The sequence below is a fragment of the Aythya marila genome (genome assembly GCF_965140915.1).
Source record: "Aythya marila genome assembly, chromosome: 8".
Lineage (NCBI taxonomy): Eukaryota > Metazoa > Chordata > Aves > Anseriformes > Anatidae > Aythya > Aythya marila.
Genome location: NC_139049.1, coordinates 12,423,232 through 12,441,851, shown reverse-complemented (window position 1 = coordinate 12,441,851; position 18,620 = coordinate 12,423,232). Strand labels below are relative to the sequence as shown.

The window sequence follows — 18,620 nt, the reverse complement described above, 5'->3', positions numbered from 1 at the left end:
CCCACCCTCTCTGCCCTTTTTCTCCTCCCCTCCACTTCTCTCCCTTTGGTGTATTTACACTCTCACTATATTAAGTTGCAGCATTTCTTCTCCCCCCTTTGCCTTGCTCCGGGAAGCTTCCAGCACCCGGTTCTGAGCAAGCTGGGTGTTTCACTTCTCTCTAAAAGGAAACTCTGGGGCCTTCCTAAGTGATCCAACGTACCCGTGGTAAATATCAGCTCCAGGAATTGTCTTTCTGTTGTGTGTTGCTCTATTTGGTGTATTTACTGCTTCGCTGAAGGACGTGTGCATTGCTCTCAGTGTGACTATTGCAATTTCTGAGACTTTGGTGCGACTTTGAGTGAAGGACTTTCACAGTCGTCTTTTTTTTTTTTATTTTAACCAAATCTTTGATGTTGACTGAAGAAAAGTGAAGTGTGATTGGTGCAGAACACCACTGTGGCTTTTCATGGCTGGGCTCTTTTAGTCATTTCCTGAGAACTTGGTGCAGAAGGGCGACAATGCAGGAAGCGGCAGCAGGCTCGGCGAGGCTGCGCGTGCTGCTGGAGGTGAGGGCTTGTCCCTGCTGCTGAGATGTAGAAGTACCTGGCGCTGGGGCTGATGCTCCTCGGGGAGAGCCTCCGCTGTCCTTCACAGCGGTGAAGAGCATGATTTGGGCACCAAAAGCTGAAATTCAAGAGCAGGAAAATGAGTGCTTTTAAAAAGTACTATAGTCTCTCTCCCAGGACCTTTAGAAGATCCTTGTCAGAACAAGATGCTGGCACGGCTACCCTGAAGGATTATCACTGGTACCACCAAATGAAAAGCAAGAAGATGAATAAACAAACGGCCTCGGACCCCGAGAAGGCGCTCGGAGCGTACAGGTGGCAGACACATCCGCGGCTGCCCTGGAAGATAAGCAAAAGAGCGCGCTCCTGCAGCCTCAGAGGGGAAGGCAACGACCCGAGCCTTGTCAAAAGTTCTGCAAGCGTGGATGCTGCCAGCACTGATGACCTCCACAAAGAGCCAGCGGAGATGCTTTTCCAGGCGAGGACCAGGTCGCTGCGGGTTCCCTTCAACCGCTCTCTGTCCGAACCCGTGCCGCACTCTGCGGCCAGGAGCACAAAGCCCTTCCTGCAAGCCGTGCGCTCGGTGGACTGCGAGCAGCAGGGCTACTTCGTCCGTGGCATCTTCTCCACTCTCTCAAGCGGCTTTTCAAGGATAATAAATCGAAGGGGGGAGCCTGTCAGTGGGTCACTGGGCGAGTGGAAGGCAGATGATAATCAAATCGATCCGGCCACAGGTAACGGGCTCTGTTTTGTTTTGTTCTCCTTGTGTTACAGGTGTCTATAGTTATTCTTTGGGATATGCCATCGTTGTTGAAACTGGTTTTGAACTTGGTGTTTATTAACATGAGATTTGCAACTTTCTGCTATTCTACCTTAATTTAAAAAAAAATGGCTAAGGAGAAAAAAAAAAAAAAGGCCTTTCCTGATTAGGGAAGTGGTGTGATGTTTTGGCATGTGCTTAAAAACCTGCAGGTCCCTTTAAAACAGATGTCTTGGAGGAAGCAGAAGCATTGCTCTCCAAAACGAACTGCGTGTGTGGTGTGCGCAGTCCTGCGAGCGCAGCAGCCTCGGAGGAGCTGTCGTGCACTGATGGATATATCAAGCCTGCTACTGTAAATGGAGTACTAGGGGGAGAGCGAAAGAGAAATAAAGCTGTCTTTTAACCAGTGCTCAAGGCAGTGGAACGGATCTACTTCCTCATACCAGATTCAGAGTTTTGTAATCAATCAGCTAAATTGATGTCTGCTCTGTGTTAGATGCCAGGGACGGCAGTGCTGGGAAGGTTTAGCCAGCCGGGATTGAGGTCAGCAGGATGCCAGGCCGAGATTCCCTTTCAGTCTGCCCTGCTGCTAACAATGCTCATCAAGTGTGTGTGTGTGGGGGGGGGAAATGGGAAGAAGGAATTTGCCTTCTGTTTTCTCAGGTCTTTTGTGCAACTTCTTCATGGGCTCCCCAGTCTGAACTGAGTGACTGCAGATGCATTGGGAAAAAAAAAAAGAAAAAAAGTTAAATTTAGAATAAAAACAAAAATAAACCTCCCTTCGCCCCGAAGCCTCAGCACTTTCCAGAGTCCTCCAGATTATCTTATTAAAACCTGGTAACATCTGGATCTAGTTAAAACTGCTGGAGAAGTCATCCATAATAAAAAATAAATAAATTCATCTTGCTGTTATTACTAGGAAACACTCTGTCCACATGGGTGCTGGGTCTCAGCCACAGTGGCTCGTCTCTTACAGGGTTGTGTTTGGTGCTAGGAGCAGTCACATTGCTCTAAACCAAGAACAAGTGGCCAAAGAGGAGGAATAATGCAGAAGGACCATCTCCCCTGGCATCCCAGGGTTTGTTCAAAGCAGCCACGTACACTCTGTGACTTGTATTCCTCCACGACCTTGCTCGGTTGGAATTTGGCTTGATGCTGCTTGTTGAATCTCGTGGCATACGTGGAAAAAGTGAAGACAGAGGGTTGCTTTATTGCTGTTCTTGAAGGCAGCTGTGTTAAGGGGTTGGTTTGATATTAGGAACAAGGATTTCCACTGCAGGCTTGCACTGTTGTTGAGAGCTCCTGGGAGGCAGAGGTATTATTGCGAGCTCCCTGGGAAGGTTTGTTTGGTCCTTTCCGCCCACCAGCATACGTCAGCAAGCTATATTGGGAAGGTATTCTGTAGGACATGAGCATTTTGCATTAAAATCGTGCAATCTCTCAAGGGCAGAGCATGCTGTGGTTGCTTTTTACTTGGTCCTGGTGCGCTTTGATACCGAACGGTTCTCTAGTAATTCATACGAGCTGTTAGTTGGCTAGGTTGTTGGGGTCTCTGCTTCTGGTAGTGTGAAAAGGGAACAGTGGAAAAGGATTATTTGTGAGAAGCTACGTGTCGATTACGGGACAAATACAGAGCCTTCTGGCTCTTGGACCCTGAAACCTCTGCCCGAGCCAGCCAAAGGTGGTTTCACAAAGAGCCTCGCAGTTCAGGAACTGAGAGAAAACAATGGGACTCAAGGTAAAAGCCAAACCCTCTCGAGGGAGGAAGTCATAGCTGGGAAGGTGCCTGGGGAAGCGAGGCTGTGCGGGCACCTACAACATCTGAACCAGCCGGGCCCTGCTTCTTGGAGGCTTACCCCCTGCTCCTCGAGCAGACAACAGCCAGGCTCTAAGAGAACTCGTTTGCCCCCAAAGATGTGCTGCCTTGAGGGGTTTATAGACACAGGACAGTGAGTTGCTGGCCTCGGGATCTTGGCCCTGCTGGGTCAGCCCGAGAGCTGGCGGCACCACCGGGAGCTGGACAACAGAAAGGGAGAGAAATGTAACTCGCCTGTCCTGCCTCCTGTTGAGGAATAAATCCAAGGAAATGGGTTGTTCTCCTGTCCAAGAGGCAGGATTTAGGAATCCTGCTGTTAAGCCCCATGGTCTGCCCAGACTTCCGCCTTGCCCAGAGGCAGTGTGAGCCACGGGGTCTCTCCAAAGCATGCAGGCACTTTAACTTGGAAGGGCTGCAGTGAAAGTGTCCCGGGAAACATCTGGTTGGACAGAATTTCTTGTCGCTGTGACCCAGAACCAAGGAGGACCTTGCCTGGGGTGTTAAATACACAGCCCGAGAGGAGAGGCATGCTTTGGGGTTGAACCGAGAACCTGCAGGCATGCTGTCCGCCTTCTGTCCAAGCAGCCGAGCCCTTTCCTTACTCTTCATTAAAACCCTTTCCACTTCCTCTGAAACAGTTGCAGATTATCAGCTTAAAAGGAAGAGAAAGGAGTCTTCCTCCTGGAGCGTGCCTGCCCTGCCGTGCTCGGCCTTACCTCTGCGCTGGGGTCGCGGCGCTGGGACCTCGGCGTGGGCTTGGGGAGTTTGCTGCTGACCTTTGGAGAGCAGGGGCAGAGCAGTTCCCTTCTTCCAGAACCGGTTACCTCCCAAAAGAGGGTTGGTTGTTTCTTTTGGCAGCTTGCGGAGGGAAGTGGGATTTAAAAAAATAATAATAATAAAAAAAATCTGGATAAATATTTTCCAGTTGGTCTCACAGTCTAGGAAGCATGTTCAGACGCTGCTTCATCGCTCCTTGGCTGCAGAAATCCCTCCTGGATCGGTGCAGGCATCCTCTTGGGCGAGGAGGGACGCCGAACCTGCGGAGAGCTGGCTCCTGCCGCGTGTGCTCGCTCCCCGGGGACGCTGCAGCTTCTCCCCTCCGTGCTGCTTGGGAGCAGCTTTTGGTGCGTGTGCCCTGGCTTCTGGGCACTTCCACACCCAGGCGTTTCGCACAAGCCTTTAAATTGGCATGTGCAAAGCCCCGAGTGAAAAGGACTTGGGCTCAGTACGCAGTTATTATTTATACCATCGTTAATTAAAGAGCACTTTAATTTCTAGCAGATGTACCAGCTCGAGGAAAGAGAAGTAGCACTCTGATAAGCTTAATGGTTGTGAACACACCGAGTTTTCTTTAGGAGCGAGATAAGGGAGGAGCTATGCAGACAACTCAAAGCCTTGGATCCAAGGGTTGTGGGTGAGCTGCTGCACTCGGTTTTATTTTGTTTCTATCTCTGAGTATTGCCAGTGACCCTTCAACTCTGTTAAGAGTAGATTTGTGAGAGACTTCCCAGATAACATGTATTTCACTGCTCCTTCTTATCTAGATCTCAGGGCAATGCAAGTTTAATTGGAGATTGATGACAAAATAACTCTTCAGTAGAATCAATTACCTGTATCTTCAGTGGCTATCTCTTGGGGGAGGGAGAAGGTAAACACCGATTTCTTGCAGTTGACATGCATTTGTCTTCCACACTCACTCTACACTTGGGATTTTTATGGTGACGCTTCCCACAGGATTATTTCCTTTACTTTCTTCACCCTGGGTAAAGATCTGTTTCTTCAGTATTTTAATTTTATGCTCTAAATCATTTTAGAGGTTTTTTGTACTTAGGCTGAGAGAGTGTAGTTTCTATCCTTGCTTTTCTGGAATTGTTCTTTTTTTATTTCTTAGAGTTCACTAAAGTTACTCAAACGTGGTGCTCTTTTTAGTACCATCTAGGTTGATTGAATTCTAAGTTTTGTATCTTTCCATATAAACTTCTGTGGAGAGAATCAGCATTTTCACACTTATAACTCAAATTATAGCCAAGGCATTTTGGTTTCTTCAGTGATTCCCCAAACACGAAACTATTTCTTCTGTCTGCAGTGGGAATTCAGCGTTACTCATTGAGGCAGCTTTTCAAATGTTCATGTTTCCAGAAGTGCTTTCTCATTTTAGAAGTGCTCCTACTGACTCATGTTCCCCCGCACCCCCGGTTCGCTTTTTCTGTGGAGCAGTTTATTTTTGGTGGGGTTTTTATTAGCGAACCTCTACACAATTGAGCTCTCCGTGTAATTCACACGCCCATTGACGCGCTGTGTAAATGCCACTTTATCTGCACCCTGCCGTGTTCCTACGTTTGGCTGCAAGGTGCAGGCTCAGTGTTTGCAGTCATTAACCTTTAATTGCCAGAACAGCTTCAGGACGGCTGTTCAGACCTAGGCTACATCAAAATGACCGAAGCTTTTTCGGAGAGTGCCAGCTATGGGAGCAGCAGTCTGCAGCCGAGTATCGCTCTGGTTTTCAAGCTGTGGTGTGTCTTCGTGGGGCTAAATGTTGTGGTGCGTGGTGTACTGAAAGCTGCAGAGGGGTGGGACACACCGGGGAACGTTTCTGGCATTTCACAGCTTCGGATACGGATCCCACTTCTTCCCCCCAAGGATTTCCTTTGGATCTTGACCCATGTGCCTTGCTCAGCACGACGCCGTATCGTTTACTGTGGGTAATAGGCTAATGCTATGCAGATGAATGTTTATGATTTCAACAGAAAACAATTAGCGACAATATCTGAGGCTAATAAAATTACAGTCATCCGGTGCTAATTATGCTTAACAAAGGGTGTCTCTGGGCAGGTAGTTGCGCTCATTTCAGCTCTGGCTGTTGATTTCCCTCCTCCTTAATCCCAGACCGTTTTGTCTGAAGCCAGAAATTAACAACCACCGGGATGAATGAGGACATTTTTATTTGTGAGGACTTTCCTGACTCATGAAATGATGACGAGGGAATGGCAGAGTCTTGCATTCCAGGTTGCTTTTTGCTGCTCTTGGGGTCTGTGCCTGTGTTTTTGCTCCTTGTGCGGAGCGTGCTGATAACCTGTGCTTGCAGTACTGTTACCTGTGGTTACGTTGGTCATGAGAAATTCTTGCATGGGAATTACCGTGAGGGTAAGTGTGTCCTAGAGATGTCCCCTGGCTGTTCTTTGCAGGGAGACAGGGCTTGAAGAGATGCAGCTTTCACAGAAACAGCTAAGGAGTGGAGGTGTGGGGATTAGGAGGAAGGGCTCTCAGCAAACTAGAGATTTCAGGTTGTGGTGGGAGAAGCTTTTCCTTTGATTCCAGGCCAGACGGGGCCAAGAGGAAGCAGCTGGAGGAGGAAGAACAGCCTTTGCTGTGCAGAGGAGGAGCTACGTCTGGCGAGCAGTTGGACTGGGAGCCTTTGGCCAAGTTTCACGTCCTGCCTGCCCAGTCCCCGGAAAGAGGAGCTCCGGGGCGAGAGCCAGGGGGCAGGAGCAGTGCACAGTCTGGGGACAGCCCCGGCAGCCTGTCCTCGCCCTTAGCCCCACGGAGCAGCCAGCCCAGGTGTGGGAGGCGTGCAGAAGACAGCGGAAAGAAATGGTGTTAGACTTCTCTCAAAATGCTGTATTTGTCTTAAAGATGAACATAAAACGCAGCTGTCGAAGCGTGCTGAAAGGGGAACTTCGCACAGCGGCTCGGCTCTTCTGGAAAACCCTGAGGTTTTGCCACTCCAGTAATGGGAACCTTAACTCTTGGAGGCATTTAGAGCCTGTGGCCAGAGGGCAAATTCGGCCAGGGTGAAGCTGCCTTCAGGCAGAGCTCCCTGCTTTGCGTTGCCCCAGCGCTGCCGGTAATGGAGCTCGGTGCAAGCTGAGAATTGCCGGTGTGCTTACACAACCAGCACTTCCTAGGCACATTGACCCTTTTTTCTTAAAATAACAAACCCAGAGGAAAGTATTTGTTTTAGGTCTTTGTTTCATTTTTCCAAATAACGAATGGTGTACATCTGTAAGGCTAACAGCGCTTGATTTAGGACTCAAAGCAATGGCATGTTAGAAGTAAACAAACGTGCACAAGATTATCTCCGTGCTCTTATTTATAGCGTTACTTGATCGCTTGCTTCAACTAATTAACTTGTTTTATTTAGCCTTATGCTTTCTGTGCTGATACTTTGGGGGTAGTTACTCAAAAGACTCTCTAGGCTCTTCTGAAATAAATACTTCATAATCCTGTAAAACATCACTTGTTTTAAAGGAAGCTGTTTACATAAATAACAAGCTAATGCATGAACCTCTTGACATGTTAGCATTGAAACCAACTGTCCCCTGCGTGGTTTTGTTCTTACTACGAGGGAAGCTGAAGCCAGACATCTGGTCCTCTGTGGGCAGGAGAATGCTGTGCTAGTTACAGGGCTGCTCGTCTGAATGGAGTCAGAAAACATTGTGTACAGAGGGGGTGAAGAAAATGACTGAAAGAGAGGTTTTGAAGAGGCTTTGGTTTTGGAGAGCAGGCGGTCTCCCCCTCTGTTCCTTGTGGGGGCATGCTGGTTGTTTGAGTGTGTGCATCTGGTGTAGGAGCATCCCTCCCAAAGCTGCTCCTGGGGAAAGTGGCGCAGAAAGGGGCAAAGTTCCTGCCGGTGGTGTGTGAGAGCAGGGAGCGAGCGAGGGCATTTTTCCAGCTCCAGAGCAGTGTTTGTCAGCTCTCGCCATGCTTTGCTGTCAGTGCTGTCTGTAGGTTGGAGACCTCGGGGATCAGCTGTGTTGTGGTTTTATGGCTCCTCCCTTCAGTGAGATCTGAGTTCTTACTCCTGAGCTGGTTTATTTGCAGAGCTCTCAGATCCCTCTCCCCTCATCACAGCCAAATCCCTGTCTCTAGGTGAAACGCAAGGAGCTACGCTGCCAAGTCCAGCGGCAGGCTGTAAGCAGACCTGCTTGGACACCTCGGGGCTCAGTGCGTTTCCCCAGGAAAAGCAAAAGCCCCTTTTCAATGCAGTCACTTCTGCGGCGATTCTCCTCAGACAGTTGCTGACTGACACAGATGCTTTGGCGTGTGGTTTTGATGAATTATCACTGAAAAGCCTGCCAAGCTTCTGATACTTGCTCTGCATCTCCATCCACCTCGTGGCTCCTGCCGGCTGCACGTGAGGAATGGCTCTGTCGCGACACTGCTGGGAGTGTTTTGGGCTGCCTGGCGAGGGCTGGCTTCTGGCTGCACTGCTGTGGCCACAGGCTTCCTGTCAGCCCGGCTGCTGCCTGATACAAACACAAGTATGGTTTCGGCCACAAGTCTTGAAATGATGGTCCTTGCCTTTATGCAGCTTCCTATGCACCTTCTTGAACGACACCGGGACTTGGTTTAATCAAAACAGGGTGAAGTTTGGGCAAGGAACGGAAAAGAAATGAGTAGCTGTCCTGCGTCTGCTGTGAAGGAACAGAGATGTCTGTCCTCCTGGTTTTCGTGGCTGCAGACCACGACGTCCGTGTCTCACTGTCATGTGCAGGGTTGACTCCTGTTCCCTGTTTGTCGGCGGCGGAGCTGACCTGGGTCACTGAAGGCTTTTAATTAACCCGGAGGGCTCGCAGAAGGCATGAGGCACGCGGGGAAGTGCTGAGTGCTCCTCTGGTGTGGGTTAGGGTGGGAGGTGAGGCCCTGGAGGCTCTGCGGTGGTAGGCAGTGGCAGCTTCATTTATCTTGCACTATTAAAACCTCATCGAGAGGAACTGGCTGGGCTATTCACCACGGTGCTTTGGAAAACCAAGTGGGAAGGCGCTGGATGTGACTTGTAAGGCACGAGCAAACCAGTGAGCCCCAGTGGTGCTGGAGAGATGAGTCCTGCACATGTCCAACCCCAGGTGGGTGCCTCCCTATGGCTCCGTGGTGCCCAGTAGGTGCCTGCGAGCATGAGCGGGGCCGGGTGGACATCACTGCATCCCTGCCCTGTGCTGCCTCCAGATCGGGGTCCCCCCTGTCCACCACAGAGCTTGTCACTGATTTTTCTCCCTTCCCAGGGAGATGTGGTGCCTGCAGCCGCTGTGGAGCTGTGCTAACGAGGTGGTTCTCGGCTGCTTTATCCAGCAGCAGGGAGCTGTGTGCAGGCTGCAGCACAACCTGGTTGTGGTGAGAGGTCCTTTTATCTCCTGCTTACATAGGCTGCAATAGCTGCAGAAGGGAAGAAAATCCTTCCAGGAAATAGATATTTATTTTTTCTTCTTCGCTGTAGGGTTTCTTCGGAGCTTTCTGTGAACGCTGCGTGCCCACAAACAAAAGTGAAGGGCTGTACATGTGGTCGTAAGATGCCATGGGGTTTGTCTGGGGGAAATTATTTGCGTACAGCAGGCGTTTTGAGTTACTTTGACAAAAGAAGTGAATGGCTGCGATGCATGAATTGAGAAATTGGCGTTAGGGCTGTGACCGAAACAAACTGGCTGTGCACATGTGTGAGGCTGGGAACTGGGCCTCAGCCCCCAGACCCCCCCCCCCCAGCTCTGTGCTCTCACTTCTAATGCTGGCCTGTCTGTCTCCGAAATGGGTGGTTTTGTCTGCCGAGGCAGTAGGGGACAAAGTCTGCAGACAAGGAGGAAATACCCATGTGCAGCATGTGCTGGCGGCATCTGATTTGAACGTGCTCGATGGGGAATCACGCGCTCGTTTGGACGCAGGTGGATTTATTTTAACGGCAGGACTCCAGGTAGGAGAGCTACGTGGGAACAGACACGTGGGCTCAGAGAGGAATGCACACTACAAAAGGTAGGAGGAAGAAAAATGTCTTATTGTCCCTACGTAGAAAGGACTTGCCCTGGCCGAGTCACGCGTTTCTGAGCTGTCAAGTACGTGGAGGAAAAAAACGTGACAGCACAGAGCCAGCCCCCAGCAGGCTGAATTAAACACACACATAGCAGTCTGCGCTCCGAATAACTCCTGCATGGGTATGTAATTTAAAAGAGAAATGCTTTCAGGGTGATGATAGGTTTTGTCTACATCTGTAATGTCTCATTTGTCTGTGGATGCCCAGCAGCCTTCGCTTTGTTTATTCAAAGAGGAGCAAACATGAAGCTGAGTGTACTTCCCAATGATCGGTGCGAATCAACATAAAAAATGCAGGTCTTTATAAAATATATATGGACACAGATACACGCTTAGCAAGGTTTGCTGGATTGATTGCTCCTAAACCTAGAGCTTGACTCCTCTTAAGTGCAGAGGATTCCCAAGGAGACAGTCGTAGCCCAGGGACAGTGGAGCGTGGCCACTGATGGATAAAATAAAATTCAAGCCTGTTTGCATTTTAATGGACCTTAATCACATGAGGGCTCAGGAAAGAAAAAAATAGATATTTTTATTCTGTTCATTATTTGTCTGATTGCTTCAGGCCTAGTGAAACTGGGCAGCAAAATATCATTTTTGGTTCTTGTACTGCTGTTAAAGAGGATTTTACAAAGAAAAGGGATGTGCATTATCATCATTAGTCACCGAGAGCAGAACAAACAGTGCTGGTCTGTAGATGTGGCAGGGAAAGCAGAGCTGCAAGTTTTTGGCAAACTAAGTAGCGAGGAGGAAATGAGCAAGATGCCATGCATGGTTTTTATCACCAGAGATTTACAAAAATAAGTTTGACATCCGTCAGGGGCTGGGGGTAGGGTACCATCCGGCTCCAGCGGCATGGAGGCAGCACGGTCTGCCTTCGACAGCCTCAAACTCCTGAAAAAGGCAGCTCTCCCTTAAGCCCTTGCTCTCCAGGGCTGCCTCTCATCTGTTGGTCGCTTCTGCTGATTGTGATGGGATCCTCAGGCACGTTTTGAAGGCTCTTGCTTTGTTCTGCTGCCACAGCCCGGGTCTGCCCGGGTCACCGCTTCCTCCTGCTGCTCGTCCCGTCCGTAGCAGCAGGCACACTCATCCCCCCATCCCCAAACACAGGTTTTTGTCCAGAGTATGGTGCAAAGACCAGCTAAGCAGGGTGTTTGGGGATAATGCAGTCATTTAAAAAAAAAAAAAAAAAAAAAAGGCAGGAGTGGAGGGTGTTTAAAATGCCAAGGTATTTTATGTAACGGGCAGAAAATAGAGAAGCCGAAGTTTTTGCCCCGTATTTTCTTTTGTTGTATCGCTAAGTGGATGTTTGTGTCTGTTTATACTCTGGTTTCGTGTGTGCTTTGAAATCTCATTGTGCTCGGAGGTGGAAAGTTGGCTGCTTCAGTAAAGGCACGTTAAGGACAGCTATCTACAGTAGCTGGAAGGAAATGCTTCTCAAACTTATTGTCCGAGTTGGTTCGAGTTAAGTCTCTTGGGTACGTGAACTTTCCTTACCTTCCCCACCCATCTTCTGGCAGCAAACAATTCTTAGTATTGCGACTTAAAAATTAATACATGGAATAAATCGGTGCTGCCCCTGTAAGTTGTTTCCCAAAAGCAGTGACGTGAGTCTCAGGAGCAGCTCAGAAAGCACTTGTGTCGGTAACTCCCTCTGGAGATGGGGGGAGTGCCATGAAGCAGTACAACAACCCTGTCCAAACTGGATGAAAATGATCACGTTGATGTAAAGATTCCTTCTGCCCTCCTAGTCTGGTCGAATTTACTGTTACAAAATGCAGTAGCACGGCAGGATTGCTAATGAGATGTTATCAGGGCTGCTTCTGCAAGGTTGTGACCTGTGCGTTTCTGTTTCCTACTGCTGAAGGAAAGAAATTTTCTTGTGACTTGTTTGTTCTCCTTACTGGGCTCACTTGGTCTCCTTCAAGGATTGTGGAGATGAGCACCTGTGATTTTACCCTGATAAAAGGGGGTTGGGGATCTGTTGGGGGGACTTTGTGATGTCCATTTGCAAAACACACGGCACGGAAACATTTGGGAACGGGTGCGTGTTGGTGCTGAGGCGATTGGTGGCGTTAGCACTAAGCATGAGAGAAATCAACACTACAGAGTGAATAGTGGGAGGTTTCTCCTTGCACGCTTGATGTTTTGCAGGCTTTGGAATGGAGCAGGAGCGGCACGGGCTCCGGGGTAGAGGGGATGTGGGGTTGCCTTTATCTGGGGCAGCCTCGCCTGCCCGAGAGAGGAGGAAACGTATTACATAGAGGGAAAACCCAGCGGGTCCAAGAATACCTGAAATACTGCACCCTAGCTACAGATCCCCTTTAATTAACCAGACCTTCATCAAAGGAGACGTTAATCACGCTCATTTGTGTTTGCCAAAAGCCGAGGAAACCTGCTCCTCCTGTTCTGGGGGGACCTGGGAGCCTGGATCTCCGCGCTGCCGAGGGCCCCGCCGAGCTGGCCTGCACAGGGCTCCTCCCTGACACTGCCTTAGCCCAGCGCGTGCACGTTCTCTGCCCTGGCACTGGTATTTCTCCTCATGTTGCCTCTTTCCTGCACAGTTACTTTGCTTCAGCATCCCACAGAGTAGACGAGAAGAAAGAAATCACCTGCTGCCTTCTGGAAATTCAGAAGGAAATTGAAAACTGAACTTGGATTTGCAAATGTTCAGGCCTTGTGGCGACACTGAGAGCGATGCTCCCTGAGTCAGGAGGCTTCCGAGCCCTCGTGGGAGCCAACAGCTCCATCTCCTGCCTCGACCAAACAGGCTGTGACCTCCTGAGGTGTAACCAAAGGGAGATGCATCTCCCAAAGCCAGCTTTCCCTCCCTGGGAGGAGATACAAGAGCAGGGTGAATTTATGAGGGGAAGCAAGCCTGGTGCAACCTTCTGCTGGGAGCTAGAACATAGAGCTGGAAAAAAAGTCATTACCTTTGAGCACTGGGTTGAGTGTGGGGCTCGGGTTATTTGCAGCATGGCATCTCTTTGTATAAAGCTGGATATGGCTCAGAATCGCCACCACGTCCATGTATGATCCAGTCGTCCTCCTCATTCGAGTCTTTTGCGCCTGAAGCATCTTTAAAGGATGAAAAAGTTCGGTCCTTTGTATGGTAGCAATGCAGTGCTACGGCACAAAGACTCAGACATCAGGGATGGAACGAGGAGTGTGCTGGTGCTTTTTTTGGGGGGGTGTTTGTGTGTTTCAGTAGGTCCAATCAATGAATCAGTGTCTAACAGCTGCTTCTAGGTTCTGGAAACACCCTCCAGCTGCCAGAGGGAAGGGGAGTGGGTCTTTTCGGGTAGCATGAGGGGTTACTGGAAGGCTTCTGCTACATTTGAATCCTTTGGGATGGTCCCTTACAAAGTCATCGGCTTCAAATTGTTAGAATAAGAAAGCGAAGCTTCGCCTCTGTGCCCGAGCAACCTGGTGGATTAGAACTGAGTGTCCTGCGAACTCTTCCTTCTGCGGGGAAACTACGCTCCTAGGTCTGTGAAATGCCAGCTGTGGGCAAAAATCTTCTGAGCCAGCCCCCTCCAACCAAAAAGAAAGGAGATGCCCTGATCACTCGTGTGTGCTCAGGCTTGAAGAAATGTTCAGGTGGCACGCTGGGAGGTTACACGTAGCTAAAGGAGAAGAGCAGGAAGAGCAGCAGCAGCACTGGCAGAGGAGTGAGCACCGAAGGCTCCCAGGTCTGGGGGAGCACTCCACACAGGTTTGTGGTTGTTCCACCCCCTGAACTCCTCTGTCCCATCCCAAAACCCACAGCCACACAGAGGTTTGGGTTTTCAGACCACAGGGGCTGTGCTTCTGTAGAGGTGTGATTAAGGGGAGGGGAATTCAGCAGTCGTGGCACTGCTCTGAGAAGTTAGTTTTTGGGCCGAGATCAGTGGCACCGAATGCATCGGTTTTCTTGAAGGAAAGCTGAAGGCAAAGGCTTCTAAAGGAAAAAGCCTGCGTGGTGCAACACAGGCTGCCTTAAAGACGGTGTTTGTTTTCTGGTTGCTCACCTTGAGCTTGTTGTGGTCACTCTCCTACCACCTCGGGTATGCCTGCGGCTTGTTCTTTTCCCAGAAATGCTCCTCAGCCTGGCCTAGCCCTGTGCCTCCCTCCCTTTTCTTGCCAGAAGGAGGCAAAAGGGTCTTGAAAGAAAAGCCTCAGTGGTGAGCAGAGCTGCGTGTTGGGGGCAGAAAGGATAGAAACAGCTTTCACCAAACTTTTTTTTTTTTTTTTTTCCACAGCTGCCTTGGGCTGAGGTCCTCCTTTTTAAGTAGAGGATGCTTTTCCTCAGTCTCCTTCCTGCACTACTGCAGGCTGGCTGCGAAGACCAAAGATTTAAGAGGGAGCAGAGCAGGCGGGGTGCTCGCCGCTGGAGGGGCTGTGGGATGGAGCTGAGGCTGGGTGATAGTGAGCATTACAGGGGGAAGGGCACAGAGCCGGGTGAGAAAAGGAGCGTGCATAAATTAAGAGGGAAAACTGCAGCTTTTTCTCCCAAGAATAATTAACTTTTCTGCTATTCTTCATTTTCCAGTTGCTTAAACCTCTCACGAAAGCCTCTCCTTGCTTTAGGGAGAAGTGTCACTTGAGACTCTTCTCCGAACTTGGCAGCTTGGCAACAGGGGCATGTAATCTTTCATAATCCTCTCTTCAGGTTTGTAATATCCATTTCTGTCTGGAGCTTCCAAGGCGTTTTGTAGGGCAAGCGGGAATTTAGCGGAGAGAAATGCACACTTAATATTCAGGAGCAAAGACGAGTGGGCCTGGGTGAAGAATGAGACCTGAATAAGAAGGAAGGAAAAACCTGCTCGGTATTGTCGGCAGGGTCACAGCCGTGGCTTTGAGCAACCGCGTGCGGGCGGCTTGAACCCCTCGGTGCCCTGGGAACCGAGCTGGTTTTTCCCCGGCTTGCAGCTTCTCTGGGGGTGATGTCATGGGAGCGACGAAGCCCTGCAAGGAGCTGCCCGTCTGCGGGCCGGGCCCAACCTGCAGCACACCTGCGTGCTCCGGGAGGTTCCCACCGGGGCTGGGTTTTGCTGTCGGCTTCCCCTCGCCATCGCGGCGCGATGCGGTGCTCCTGGCCCGGGTCCACCCAGGGAGGTGCTGATTTCTCATCCTCCGCGCTGTGTCTCCCAAACCTGGCTGAGAAAAGGAGCAGAGGGGGAGAGGCTCGGCTCAATTACCCCTCCGTACGCTCAGCGATCGGCTAGGCGCCGCGTAAGGAGCTTAGAGGAGCTCAGCAGCGTTCAAGCTAATTGGCAGCTTTAAAGTGCTATTAAGAGCTTCCACACCTTTTGCTCCGAGAAGCGGCGTGGTGACAGTGAGCTGGTGCAGCTTGCTGCGCTCTAATCAGAATTACCCTCCCAGACCAATTTTAGCTTTTCGCTTAATTTTGCTTCCCCTGCTCGCTCCTTAGCTCATTTGCAGGAAAGCTCCAAGCTGTTGGCTCACTCTGCATCTGCTAGCTGAGCTCCTCGTAAGATTTTAAGACTTGCGGTTTCTCTTCTGGAATGACTCCACGCTTCTCCCTTCTGAAAAAGAAATCTCAGCTCTCAGGGCTGCGTCCTTGTGGCCTGACTGAATTTGGGTCCTCTGGCTTGTGCTCGGGTACTGGGAGCACACAAACGTTAGGGGCTGAGGGTGGTAAATGTGCTAGGAGGTCTTGGGAAGGCTTGGTTTTGAGTTGTGTGTGTTACGGGGAAACGAGGGTGGAAATCTTGGTGAGTCTCTAACACAGTCTCAGCCTTGGTGTGAAAACTACTGAGCTTTTGATAGGCAAATGGTGATACTGCAAGTTCGGGGCAGATGTTTTAGGGCAGACCGAGTTAAATTGGCGGAGCCATCTGGGAGCTCAGCTGGGTGAGCGAGCTCGCTGCAGCCGTCTCTGTGCAAACAAGTCACATCTCCCCTGCCGCAGGAATGGAGGGATGGGAGCAACGTCACCACGAGGAGAGGCAGCAAGAATCCATCCTTCTGGACGATGCCAGGTTCATTAAACAATACCATTCTGTCATGTTTTTTCTTTTGTATTGAGGTGAGATTGTTGTGCCTGGGGAATTGGGAGCAGGAAGGCAAACCTGCCACTGCCCCTCCTCAGGTCTCACCAGAGCTTTTTGGCAGCTGGTGGAATAAAGCTGTGCCCTCGCGTCTTTGCAGAAGAGATGCACAGCACTCATTCAGAAGGGGAAAAGCTCAAAACCCAGCTCCTGGGCAGTGAGCAGCATATACCTTCAGGCTTCTCATCTCTAAACATTGAGATTTCCTTTGCCATAGGCAGCACAGGGATGGTAGGGATGGGAAACATGCACCAAGTGCACAAATTATCATCGTGGTGGTTTCCGCAAGGGTACAGGGCATGAAGACTGCACCCGATGGACCAACTTTTTCATGAACACGTGGCTGATGAGATTCTCCAGCGGGCTGATGGAAAACCAATTTTTTTAGGCTGTGCTTGATCACTACCACTCAATAAAACAGCAGTGGAAAGTTAATAGGTTACTACTGCAAGGTTGGCCAACACTAGAAGAATTAAAGATCTTGTAAAGAATTTGTGTCGCGGTGCCAAAGGTGTTGGAATCTGAGAAAGTCCTGGTGCTGCTCTCACGGGCTCTGCCAGCTTCTAAAACACCGTTTTCACCTATTTAAACCTTTTCTGGCTTTGTCCTGTCTAGAATGGGTTTTCCAGGTAGTGTTTTGGCTGTAACCAGTTGGTGCAAGAGCTCTTGCAATCACTGAAATTTGATGGTTTGGCTGAGCTTTCTGACCTCCTGCCCTTGCTCTTAGGTTTCCATGTGAGGATTCGGTTATCGCTGCACGCAGCCGCCAGAGGAGAGCAAATGAGTTCTGCTGAACTGAGGGCTCATCGCTGTGTGTGCGCCGAAGGTTGCTGAGTGTGGCTGTTAAAGATATCGGGAAGAATTCACACTAGATGCTTACCTCCGTAGTAAATCCTATGTAAATGACGTGCCTCTCATCCCAAAGGGTCTGCTCGTGCTTTCTGTGTGTAAGACAATGCAGCTACTTCCCCACAGAGGTCTTTTTCCAGCCGTGAAAATGCAGGTAGCTCCTAAATGGTGTGCAGCCATGCCACACTGATCAAGAGAGAGTGAGCCATGCTCTGCCTCACAGTAGCTACAAGGCAGTTCCTAGAAAACCTTCAGCCACTTCACTGCCTGGGCCGTGATTTCAAATAAAATGGCAGAATTAATAGCTTCATGTCTGCCATGTGCACTGGCCGTATCTCTAGGTGTGTTGTGATTCAGAGAAGAATTAATCACCCCTGAGAGCATTGTTTTCTCTGGCTCGGTAGCGTGTGAGTCTGCTCATCCGAGTTACCCCACGTAGCATGTGCTGAATTTCCACTGCAGAGTTACCTGATCAGGCGTGAGCACCGTGTGCTCCCCGCTGGGACGTGAAGGATGAGAGCCCGTGCATCTTCTGGTGGGATCACGCCTGGGTCAGAAGCGTGGCCAGAAACCATTGCTTCGAGTTGGGAGCTGGACTTTGAGAAGTAGGAAATGCAAACACAAGCTGAATATATATCTGCGTGAGAGAAAGTGGAAGTTGTCTTGATCGTGCTTTCCCAAGCAGACCCCTGGTAGGTGCCGAGAGGTCAGCAGTCCCCTCACAGCTGAGCGGGGCTGCTCTGACGCTCTCCAAATCTCTGCTCCCTGTTAAATCCCGACCCTGCAGACCTCGGTGTGAGCTTCAGCGCTCTGAAATAGCTGCTTGCATGCAGCCACGTGCTGCCAAGCCGTGCCGTGTACGTTCCCCTGCGCCGGTGCCTTGTGCAGAAATCCTGCCTCGTTGCAAGATGCAGGTTTGAGGGAACGGGACGTGTTGAGACACAGTGTGTCTCCGCTTCTGCCGTATCTTTCCCTTGAATCACTGCCTTCATCAGCTTTTAGAGATGGTGCAAGTTCGGCGAAGGCCTTTTAATTGCCGCTCGTCTGTCGTGAAGCGTCACGTCAGTAGTCAGGCTTGAAGTCTCAGCTTCTGTTCAGCGGCTTGATAAAGCTTCGAGCTGATGATTATTCAACCCGAGCTGCCTGCTCGTGCACATTTGTGTAGGTTGGGGTACTGACAAGCTCTCAGACGACAGCATTTACCTAAAGCTCTCCAAGTCTTGTCTCTATGGCAAGTACATAAAGCCGCACGGAAACACTGACAGACCTGTTGTCAGAAGGTGTTAGGGCTCCTTCTAATCTTTCTCTTCAGGGGAAGGCACACAAACTTGGCCACTCCATTAGTTACTCAGCTGCTTGGCAGCTCCTCCTTGGAAACGCGAGGAGCAGAATACGGACCCTAATAAAGTTGATGAAAATTTGGCAAGGGCTTCAGAAAGCCCTCAATTTCGCCCCAGGAAGAGCGTGGCTCAGGAAAGGGGCTTTGGCACATGCCAGGGTTGCTCTTGTCATCGCTGGGATGGAGGTTTGCTTTTGTGTGGTTATTGATGGTAGGCAGAGTGCTTGTTGGCAAAAGGAGCTGGAGACATGGATTTACCTTTAATGTAGTTTTTTTGGCCTGATTTCTGCAGATTCTGTAGTTTTCAGGAGTTGATGCCCCCCTTCTGTTTCAGCAGAGCTGTTGGGGACTAAGTGCTGCTGGAACACTTGACATCGCTTGGAAATAATTTTCTGATTCTGCCCACTGACTGGAAAGTACTCTCCGCTTGTGAATGCGTTTGGAAGTTGCTTTTGTTTGT

General features: G+C 50.1%; 1 protein-coding gene across 7 annotated transcripts in view; it reads left to right on the top strand.

Moving 5' to 3' along the window:
• Positions 1–18,620, top strand: part of RASAL2 (RAS protein activator like 2) — a 175,159-nt gene that overhangs the window by 52,306 nt on the left and 104,233 nt on the right. For 2 of the 7 annotated variants that reach the window (XM_082765618.1, XM_082765616.1), the window contains exon 1: positions 493–1,282. The exons of 4 other annotated variants lie outside the window; for them this stretch is intronic. In XM_082765618.1, coding sequence (XP_082621744.1) covers positions 688–1,282 — 595 coding nt within the window. In that variant the 5' untranslated portion in view covers positions 493–687. Of the gene's footprint in view, positions 1–492; positions 1,283–18,620 lie in introns of those variants that run through there. One more of the 7 variants, XM_082765617.1, reaches the window with a different exon arrangement.